Consider the following 11,594-nt stretch of genomic DNA (forward strand, 5'->3'; position numbering starts at 1 on the left):
TCTGTGTCTCTGAAGATGCCAGCCACAGATGCTGGTAAAACATCAGGAATAAATTATGGTCACATAGCCCCCAAAAAACTATGGATACTGGCCATGAAAGTCTTCGACCTCTCACTATGGCCTCTTTAATAAATATACAATCTGCCATCGGAGCTCCCTGTTTTAAAAACAGAAGTAGTAGCCCTGGCAATTTGGTATGGTGACTATAAAGTCAGCATAGGATGTAAGTAACTGTGGGTGTTTGAAAACCAGGACATACTGTACATGGCCATAGAATATCAAAGTGTGCTCAAGATTTTAAACTACAACGATTTGCTTTTGACTGAATTGACTGGGAAGGGCAAGACTGCTCTCTCCGCAACCGCACTAAGTTAACTGAGTGCAAACTCCTTTCACACTTTGAAATCAGTTTGCAGTATATAAAGCAAGATGAGAACAAAGGAGGAAGTGGGAAAAGGAGAAAGAAACCAAACTGGGACATTTTAAAAGCAGCTGGAAAAGTAGGATGACAGAGAATGAATTGCCAAATCAAGACAGTTGGAGGTGCGCTGTCTCCCACTAAATATGAGCAACTTTAGCGACAACTCTGAGCCGCAACCATCAATGTGCTGAAAACGTTCCCCAGTACCTGCAGAGTAAGGCTCTTGCTTCTCAATATAAATGAATTCCTTCCTTTCGTACTTGGCTCTGATCCACTGTTCTCGTAGCAGCCTGCAAAATAATAAATAAAGGGAAGAGGGATGGGGGGAAAAATATTAGATCTGCGTTCAGCAATACGCTGGGAAATTCTCCAGAGAGAACAGAAATAAGTTAGGACACAGACCAGAATTCTGGCTTTTAACTTCTGTTTCCTCTCTTAGCATAAGATAGAGATCATTCCCCCCCCCCCCCCCCAGATACAGAAATATCAGGGATCTTTATGCGCACACAGACATGCTGAACAGAAATTAAAGTAGACTCATCAGCTCCACCCCAAAAACTTTGTAGCAAGGTCTAAACCTAATCATAAACCCATGGAATCAATCATTTAGTGGTAAGCAAACATGTATAAAATCCAGCTGGATGAACAGGTCTGCTCTAGTCAGAACTAGCAACTGGATTCAGGCCATATTGTTTTGAATTTTATATACCAATATATTTCTCAGACTGGATGTTAGAGTGAAACACTCCAGATAGTTTTCCCAGCAATATCAAGAGGGAGGGAGGGAGGGAAGGAGAGGAGAGGAGAGGAGAGGAGAGGAGAGGAGAGGAGAGGAGAGGAGAGGAGAGGAGAGGAGAGGAGTGGAGTGGAGTGGAGAAAAGGAAAGAAGAAAGTAGAGAAGGAAGGAAGGAAGGAAGGAAGGAAGGAAGGAAGGAAGGAAGGAAGGAAGGAAGGAAGGACAGACAAAGGAAATAAACACCACTGTAAACTACTATTGCAATCAATGGCTTCCATGTTATGGCACAGCAGTGACTCTCCTCTGGGTTTCAGACTGAACTTTAAAGGGTCGGTCCAAGGTTTTGACCATTATCCCCCAAAGCGACTCAGTGCCTTGGATAGCACCTTTAAAGTTCGGACCACAAATGACAACAGGTTCACTAGCCCCCTGATATGGAGGCCATCAACTGGCATTAGCTACTGATCTATGGCATGTTACTGCCTGAGCAAAGGACACAGCGTCCCTCCACCCCTTAAACATCTGGAGGAGACCTTCTACCACCCATGAAAGCAACAGACTATTGGGGGGGTGATAAAAATTGTGCAGCAGATAGTGCCTTGTTCTCTAAGACATGGGACTGTTGATGTTCAAGATGAACCTTGAACATCAAGATGAACCTGCTGTCCCAAGCATTTGCCACCTAAGGTCTTGGTTTGCCTAATTTTAGGGCCAGTGCTGGAAGAGCCAGCTTCTCCATATCTTATTATGTGGTACCTTTTTTCAAAACTAGAGAAGGGAGGGATTGAATCCAAGGCCTTTTTCATACAAAGCATGCACTCCGTCTCTGAGTTATGGCATCTTGGCCAGAGTTTATGGAGCACGCTTTCTCCACCCTCTTTGGCTTCTCCCTTCGGCTCACCACAGGCTTCCTGAAAAAGCCCTTTACGAGGGTTCCTCCAAGAGACCAGAACAGCGTAACAAATATAAATGTAAGTCATCTGCTTCCTTTCACACACAAGCAGATCCTTACAGCCATGTGCGTGCAAGTTATTTAACCCTGAGCAGATGGAAACATGTACCGAAACCAGCAGTTGTCTCTCTTGTTTAGATGTATGGCTCCTATGAGTCCAATGCAGAATGTATAGCATTATGGTTCCACTTTAACTACAATGGCACTGTCCAGTGGAATCCTGTGATTTGTAGTTTGGTGAGGCGCTACAGCCTTCTGGCTGAATATTCCAGATGCCCTTCCCTAAACTGTAAATCCCAGGATTTGGAGCACCTCTCGGATACTGTAGAAGGAAAGCACTTCATGGAGATATCAAGAGAACTTGCTCTGCAGGCCTTTCAAAGTGAGACTTTAGGCTGATCAGTTCAGAACATCATGCCAGTGGCATCTGCCCAAAACCTGGTTCAATGATGATGATGATGACAACAGTTGGCCCTTGGTATCCACTGGGATTTGGTTCCAGGACTCCTCTTGGATACCAAAATCCATGGATGCCCAAGTCCCATTAAATACAATGGCATAGTAAAATAGTGTTCCTTATACAAAATGGCAAAATCAAGGTTTGCTTTTGAAATTTATAACTTCTTTTTAATATTTTCAAGCTGTGGATACTTGAATCCATGGATAAAAAAGCATGGGTATCGGGGGCCAACTATATATTGATATTCCGTTTCTTTCACCTGCCCCCGCCAAACTGAGGCTTAAAGCAGGTGACAATTTAAAATAACAAGACAAGTAAAAACATGCAAAAGAATAAAATGCAATTTTAAAAAAAGATTTAATATTATTTTTGAGATGTCCTCAGAGAGAGGTCTCCAGGACATGGCTGCTCTGGGAAGAAATAAAGAGTGGACAAGGGCCTTCCTGGAAGTGGAGAAGTATATGATTTTTCACTCTCATACATCTCCTGCCAGACATTAATTCTCCAGCCATTTATGGAAAGGCCAGCCCTGATTTAGGCTGTAAAAATGCAGCCCCTGACCAGTTTAAAAGGAAAGAAATAAGACTGCCAGTAGTAGCTGGTGGCTGCCATGTCAGAAAGGTGGGTTCATCAATTCCCAATTTGGGGGAGCTATCCAAAGTGCTGGATATTTTTCTTTTAATCCAAGACAAACCAGATGGTGTAAGTAAGGAAAGGGAAAAACCAAGCTATTGAGTACTGGAAACATCTGGGCTTACAGAAAGCATCAATAAAACCCCATGTGTTTCTTGATTCCCCGAGGCATCCAAAGGGAAGGACAAAGATTCCCAGGCCCTTTGCAATGTGTCAAGGCCCACTTAGGCATTAAAAATCCAGCAAAAAGAAGCACATGGACAGTACAGATGGTGCCACTGTGAATAACCCATTCCCCACACTGCAAAATATTTTGGGGAGGTACTTACAGGCAGTCGGAAAAAGTGGGCTTGTAATAAAACGGTGGGATTTTTGATTCATACTTTGCCTTCATTACATTGTTTCCAGCGGAAGCCATGAACTGCAAAGAAGAGGAGGAAAACTGTATTGAATGTATTTTTAATTAGAAGATCTTGCTCAACAGTACTCCCTTTGACCCGGCTTTTGAAACGTTACCTTCTAGGACAATGACTCCTACTATCCACTCAGCCAAAAGAATGACTTTTCTGAGCTCTGCCTTTGACTACAGACTGACAAATATTTCCCATGCTGCCAACTAGATCATTGAGGCTTATTGACTGCAGTGATCTGATGACTTCTACAACTCATCTATCCAATATGGTACATGCCTCAGTAATCTGTCATGCATTTCCAAATTCCAAAAGCTAGGGTGCATCTATAATGTAGAAATAATGTAGTTTGACACCACTTTAACTGTTGCCACCCCATCCTATGGAAACCTGGGAAGTCTTTAACCTTCTCTGTGAAAAAGTGCTGTTGCCTCACCAAACTGCAAATCCCTGGATTATGTAAAGTGCCACCATAGCAATTAAAGTAGTGTCAAACTGCATTATTTGTATGTAGATGTATCCCTGGTTATCATATCTTTATAAACTTAAGTGGCTTCAGATCCAGAAGCAGGATTGGCAAACTCAAGGCCTTCCAAATATTGTTAGACTCTAACATACCTCAACCTGCGCATTGTCCCACTCATCCAAACGGACCGATTTCACTTTGCTGACATGTGGGATGTTGCGATGGATTCCTGAACAACTGAGGCAGATGAAGACTCCTAAAGTGTGAGAGGCCCAGTCTGGATCTGTAAGACAAAAGAAAACAAGGCAAATAAACCCACCGTGCAGCTTGAAAAACAATGGAAAGTGTTTAGGAAGTAAAAGGAATCTCAAAAGAACTAACACTCAGCATTCATATATGGCACTTTGTATATATTATCATAACCTGCCTTAGTATGAAAAATGATGATTGTTTCTTAAAAATCCAAGACAAAGCTCAACTGCATAGGGTTCTTCATATCTTACGACTCCATCTCTACGTCTCTTAAACTGTTCTGCTCAGATCCTGCAGCTTCAGGCGCATGGCCTCTCTGGTTAAGCCTAACCATCTGGCATGTGCTCTTCCTCTCCTTCTGCTGCCTTCTACCTTTCCTAGCATTGTTGTCTTTTCCAGTGAGTCCTGCCTTCTCATGATGTGGCCAAAGTATGACAGCCTCAGTTTGATCATCTTGCCTTCCAGGAATAATTCAGGCTTACTCTTTTCTACAGCCCAATTATTTGTCTTTTTGGCCAACCACTGTATCCTCAGCACTCTTCTCCACCACAATATCCCAAATGGGTTGATTTTCTTCCTATCCGCTTTCTTCACTGCCCAACTCTCACATCTGTACATGGTGATGGGGAATGCCATGGTTTGGATGATCCCAACTTTAAGTGTTCATTTGTATCCGCAAGGGTTTGGTTCCAGGACTCCCTCATGGATAACAAAATCCATGGATGCTCAAGTCCCATTAAATACAATGGCATAGCAAAATGGTCTCCCTTACATAAGAGGTTTGTTCTTTGAAATGTATACTTTTTTAAAACATTTGCAAGCCGTGGATGCTTGAATCAGTGGATTAAAAAAATCCGTGGATAAGGAGGGCCGATTGTGTATCTTTACACTTTATGCTCTTGTCCAGTTCTTACATTGCTGTCCTTCCCAATCCTAGTCTTCTTCTGATTCCTTGACTGCAGCCTCCATTCTGATCAATGTCTGATCCAAAGTATGGAAAATCTTTGACTAAGAAACTATATTATTTTGGATTTCCCTCCAGAATAAACTATGAAATAATTATAATTGTCTTCAGCCTGTTTTGGCTTTGGTTCCTATTTTTCTGATGCTTATTTCTCACATCGGACATTTTTGTTATCCACAACCCTTCAAGCCTGGAGCCAGCTCTGAGGATTTTTGTGACACCGAGGGCTTATAATCGAGAAAGTCTATCTCTGGCTTCCTTCCCACAACAGAATTAAAACCTAGCTCTGCAGTTAACAGATTTCAAAAAAATCAACTTGTGACTACTTTTCGCTTCTTAACGCCTGGAAACCATGCAGCAACCAAATCCAAAAGGGCTTGAGAGATGCTTGCTTCATTCACTGGTGGGAGGTGATGACAGACTTGAGCTGAATGTTCTGGCCCTGAAGATCAGGTCTTCTCAGCAATGCAGAAATTCAGCTATGAGCATAATTTTTTATTGTGTGTAACAGAGCAAGACAGCTGGCAAAGTAAGAAAAGTCTGAGGCAACTGATAGGGAACAAGAGACACTAAATGGGCAATTTGCTGAAACAATGCACATTACTGTACTATGGTTATGGCCATAATGATAGCCCTGTGAAAAGAAAGTGCTGTTAATGGGTTCTTCCGCTTTGATATCCTGAATAGGAGCACAGGAAAATAAGCAGTACCTGGAGCAAGAGATAGTGCTCCTGTTCCAACTAGTCGTCCAAGTCCTTTTCAAAGGTACACCATTCCATCACCACCATGATTGAATGTTGTAGGAAACTACCACAACCACAACCACATCAACACACACACACACAGAGTAGAAAATCAGGAAGGGTGATAAGGGATAGAATGGAGTAGTCTTGGGTCCAAAACACACTGCAGAAATAACCCATCTTGAAATCACTTTCACTACCCTGGCTTACTACTAGGGAGTCCCAGGCATTGTAGTTTCTTGTAGGTGTAGTAAGCAAGGATTTCTGAATTGTAAAAATCCCATTTGAAGGCAACTTGCAGAGACCCGATAGACAACGTCTGGAGCAACTTGGGGGAACCAGTTCTGCTGGATCTCTACATCAGAGACCATTTAACCTCTGCAACTGCAACAAAATTGTGTTGTTCCTTCCCTTGCCTGGAGAATTCACTGTAAGGAAGCACCTTTAGAACAGCTACTTGTGCAAGGATCCAGCCAAAAAGTCCATTTATCAGCATGTGTGTATTCAGCAGAATCAGCAGTATTTCTCCAACTCTGGACATCCATATGTTTTGGACTTCGGCCAAAATGGCTGAGACTTAGAGGAGCTGGAGTCCAAAACACATGGAGCACCAGAGTTTGGGAATCAGTGTTTTAAAGATCTGAATCACAGCGCTGCATTGATCGTGTGACACACAGCTTATGGATTATTGTTCTGCGTACTGTCCACTCCTGCTGCCAGGGAAAGCCAAGGAAAACTCAAGAAGGTCATTGCTGCAGTCAGACTCACCCGCTGTGCCCAGCGACAAGCCTCTCGTGTCAGGTTAGTAAGGTCACCCAGGAGTAGCAGCCGGCAGAGGCAAAGCCACAGAGTCGGAGCACAGCTGCAGTGCAGGACTAAAGGGGAGACGACTGGATCGCAGCCAGGGCTTAATCAGGAACATAACATTTAAGGTCAGAGATGCACGGCTGGGAGCAAACTCACCCGGACTGAGAAGGCTAGTTCACACACTGGGTACAGACTGCAGTATATTTTCATTCCCCTTTCTCCAAGAGGTGGGGTACCGATTTACATGTTAATCTGTGTATTGTTCCCAATCACTCCTCCCAATCTAGGGTCACACAGTGTGTGTGTGTGTGTGTGTGTGTGTGTGTGTGTGTGTGTGTATACCCTACTCACTTCCATGCCAGCATTCTCTGAAGAAGCCAGCCACAGATGCCAGTGAAACATCAGGAATAAAGTCTTCTACAACAAGGCCACACAGCCCGAAAAACCCACAAAAAACAACAGCAAGTATATTTCTATACCGCTTATCAATGCACTTGTGCACTCTCTAAGCAGTTTAGTACACCACAAGCAAATGTGTTCCATGCCCCCAATTGATCTGTTATTGTTTTTCCAATCACAAAACTCTGCCAGGTCCACCTGCCAGTTCCTCCTTTCATGCCAAGCCAAGCAGGTGCGCCTGGCCGTTCCCATATTCTTCTCCAGATTTCTGATCTGCAGTGCAGTTTGTGGCAGAGGCAGACATGCTAAGCATCTTCGGTTCCCAAAGTCAGCATCTGCTTCTATGACGTCACATCAGTCACAACCCAAGCCATAGAAAGGGAAAATGAGAGAGAGGAGGGGATGCGGAGTGAAAAGGAGACATCTCTCTCCCATCCTATGGGGATGTGCGTGCTTTATAATGGAACATCTTAGCTCCGTAATTCAACATCTTATACTTTCCATGTGAGTATCCCCTGCTCCAATATATTGTATTGGATGGCTCACATCCTTACGTCTCTATAAGATGCTTCTTCTGGAAACATGACAGGGCTGGAAAGAACAAATTGTCCCACGTCACCTTAAAAGAAAATACGCCCATCCCTCCACATTTGCGGCTTTAATTTTTGCGGATATGATTATTCACAGATTTTATTAATATGTTCTCTCTAGGAATAGTTAGGTCCTCCAATGCAACCCTATGGTCAACTTTAACCAAAAGTCACACCGAAGGACCTAGAGATTCCTAGAGGACACTCCACTAAGCCTTTGTAGCTCCTCCAGCGCAATTCTATGGTCAATGTCTGGCAGATGTTGACCACAGAGTTGCACTGGAGGACCGAGAGATTCCTAGAGAGATGTTCTCTCAGGTAAAAACAGTGTTTTTGTTATTTGCGGTTTTTTCACATTCACAGGGGTCCTGTGTCCCTAACTCCAGCCAATGTGGAGAGACAAGTGTATACTGATTACAGGTATATATACACCAATTACAGATTGGTACAGTGGCAATGGCAAAGGGGATGGCACACCATTATTTTCACCCACTAAGCTGTTTTGAGGCCTATTCTTGACCATAGATTGGGTCACCCAGCAGGACAAAAACAGCAAACTGGGAAGATGGATCCTTTGCACCCAAACAGAGCCAGCTGCTCTTGCTGTCAGGTTGCCGGTTCCTTTTCTTTCTTTCTTTCTTTCTTTCTTTCTTTCTTTCTTTGCACTGGCTCACAATTGCAACATCACTGCCTTAACAAAGGTTAAGAGGAGGAGAAAATGGGAGAAAGGGGGTTTGGACTAAGACTCTGGAGACCAGGGTTCGAATCCCAGCTCAGCTATGGGAACCCACGGGGTGACACCTTGGGCAAGTCACACTCTCTCAGCCTCAGAGGATGCCAATGGCACGCCTCCTCTGAACCAATCTTGCCAAGAAAACCCCATGATAGGGTGGCCATAGGACTTGAAGGCACACAACAACAACAACAAGCATTGGGAGGATGATGAAAGAGGCACATAGAAGCATCAAAATCTACTAAATAAACCATTGGGTTAAAAAACCAGACAAGGATAACACAGTGAGACAGAGCAGTTCAAGCGGTCTCAAACTGGATTAGTCCTGCAATGCAGACTAGTCCATGGCAGTTAAAGGAGTCTCAAACTGGATTAGTCCTGCAATGCAGACTAGTCCATGGCAGTTAAAGGGGTCTCAAACTGGATTAGTCCAGCAATGCAGACTAGTCCATGGCAGTTAAAGGGGTCTCATACTGGATTAGTCCTGCAATGCAGACTAGTCCATGGCAGTTAAAGGGGTCTCAAACTGGATTAGTCCAGCAGTGTGTTTTGGAGCTCTGACCCTGGAAGGCAAAGTGTCCTAGAGAACTACAAACACCCCCCCCCCCCCAATTGCAGAGCATTAAACCAGGGCTATTAAAGCAGTCTCAAACTGGATTAGTCCTGCAGTGCAGATTAGTCCATGACAGTAAAAGTAGTGTCAAACTGGATCATTTCTGCAGTGGGTTTTGGAGCTGACAGAGGAAGGCGAAATGTCTCAGAGAGCTACAAACCCCACGATTGCATAGCATTGAGCCAGAGCAGTTCAAGTGTTCTCAAACTGGATTAATCCTGCAGTGCAGATCAGAATGCCAAAGCGGTGTCAAACTGGATAATTTCTGCAGTGGTTTTTGAAGCTTTTGACAGAGAAAGGCAAACTGTCTCTGAGACCTGAAAGTCCCACAACAGCATCGCGCTGAGCCATTGCAGTTCAAGTGCTGCCAAACTGCACCATGGCAGTTAAAGGCAGTGTCAAACCAGGTTATTTCTGCTGTGTGGGTGCAACCTGGGTGACCTTTTTGGTCTCTGCTTTGAGAAACAAAGCCAAAGCAAGTGCATGGGGTGCAATCCTCTTTCCCCACCACCCCTTACCCCACCTCAGCCCCCCCCAAATACCCCATAGACCCCCTTTCCCCCCCTCTTTTTCTTACCTGGAGCCTCACAATCTGCACAGACCTCGTTGCCTTCTTGCTGAAGAGCATCCAGAATAGCTTTCTTAGTCCTTTCTTTTGCCATAATGTCTGTGGAGACCCTTCTTTCTCTCTCTCTCTCTCTCTCTATATATATATATATATATATATATATATGGGTTTTCCCCCTCCTTCTTCCTTGGGGGGGTCTTCACACAACTGAGGGTTGCATATTATTAATATTATTAATATTATTAATAATTAATATTCTGGAAGAGGTTGCTTGCCTTGAGGTGACAGGAGGAGGCAGGGCTTGGGCTTCATGGAGCAGGGCTTGGGCTTCATGGAGGGGACTGAGGAAGCCCCCAGACCCCTTTTTCCCTCCCCACAAACAAAAATGGGGGAATCAAGGGGTGCTGGCTCTGTTCTAGGGGTGCCCTTGAAGCCCCTCTGCATCTCTAGGGCTGGCAATGGCTAGCCAGCTTCTCCTGGGGGAAGGAGGTTCCGCATTCCTCCAGCCCCAGAGAGCATGTCTCTGCTCTGAAGGAGGGAAGGAGAAGCCCAAGCTGCCGCTGACAAACCCTCCCTTCACACACCACACAACACACAACACACACAACACACTCAACGCCTCCCTAAATAGAAAGGGATTGGGTTGGCCCCAGCGCGCCCTCTGGTGGCCTCCTCCTGGAAAGGCAGCTCTGAAGAGGTTGGAGAGTCTGCACTGCAGAGATAGTCCAGTTTGGTACCCTTCTCACACAAAACAACACAACACAACATAACACTCCTCCCTGAGGAAAGAGGCTTTGGAAGCCCCAGCAGAGGCCTCCTGGAAAGACAACTCAGAAAAGGTTTTAGAGTCCGCACTGCAGAAATAATCCAGTTTGTCACTGCTTTAACTGCAATGGCTCAATGCTATGGAATTTGGGGAACTGTCGTTTTGTGAGCCATTTAGCCTTCTTTTATCAGAAAGCAAGGAATGTGAACGCAGCAAATGGGAGAGTTCTAGGTGTGAATGGTTTTTGGCGTCCCACACTCTGCAATGATGGAAATTTGGGGATTGGAGCAAAATGTCACAAGGGGGCATGAGCAGGGACGTAGCCAAGGGGGGGTTCTTGGGGTCCAGACCCCCCCTTCCATTAGAAAAATGAATGGTGTGTGCTGCTGCGCCGCTGCACCCAAGCACCATTATAATGGTGGCACTTAGTCTGGACCCCCCCCCCCTTCCTAAAATCCTAGCTACGTCCCTGGCATGAGCCAGCATGGCCTAGTGGTTTGAGTGTTGGACTAAAAGCCCATAGATCCAGGTTCAATTCCCAGTTCAACAAGAAAAAACCCCACACACACTCAGCCTCAGAGGATGGCAAATGCAAACCCTGCAAATCCTGGTCTGCACCGTTGTTCTCCTTGGGTCAGAATATGGCTAGCGTAAGCTTAATTTGAGCTCAGTTTTTATTTTCGTGAGCTACCAGTGACAACATTTCCCAAGTGAACTCTGGCTGCCATGCAGAAGCACACTTTATCAATGGGATTTTTCTTTTCTCGTTGAACATGACCCTTGTTAATCGCGACTCGTTTTCTCCATTCCCTCCGCTGCGATCATCACCAGGAAGCTCCTCGTGTTTGATTTGATTTGGCTGCAAGATAGAAAGCTCTTCCTCCCTTCTGCCCCACTCTGTGCTCAGCATCTCATAAAGGAGAGGATCACTGAGCAACTGGATTGAACCATCACACTTCCACAGAGAGCCAAAAAGGGATTGGAATCGAGAATGGAGCGCAAGCGCCCTCTAGTGCCAGCCCCTTGCCATGCAGGGAAGCGCAACTAAAGCACTCCGCTCTCATTGGCTGTTTATTTCTGA

At 44.9% G+C, this 11,594-nt stretch overlaps 1 protein-coding gene across 2 annotated transcripts in view; it reads right to left on the reverse strand.

Moving 5' to 3' along the window:
* Positions 1-10,358, reverse strand: part of LOC149306428 (arf-GAP with dual PH domain-containing protein 1) — a 41,888-nt gene extending 31,530 nt beyond the window's left edge. For both annotated transcript variants that reach the window (XM_089539753.1, XM_089539754.1), the window contains exons 1-4: positions 9,757-10,358; positions 4,231-4,361; positions 3,532-3,623; positions 629-711 (exon numbers count right to left, since the gene is read on the reverse strand). In XM_089539753.1, coding sequence (XP_089395879.1) covers positions 629-711; positions 3,532-3,623; positions 4,231-4,361; positions 9,757-9,841 — 391 coding nt within the window. In that variant the 5' untranslated portion in view covers positions 9,842-10,358. The remainder of the gene's footprint in view (positions 1-628; positions 712-3,531; positions 3,624-4,230; positions 4,362-9,756) is intronic.
* Between the last annotated feature and the right edge of the window lie 1,236 nt (positions 10,359-11,594).

This window comes from Sceloporus occidentalis, unplaced genomic scaffold (assembly GCF_023333645.1).
Source record: "Sceloporus occidentalis isolate IW3139 unplaced genomic scaffold, rSceOcc1.0.p SCAF_10, whole genome shotgun sequence".
NCBI classification, from domain to species: Eukaryota; Metazoa; Chordata; class Lepidosauria; order Squamata; family Phrynosomatidae; genus Sceloporus; species Sceloporus occidentalis.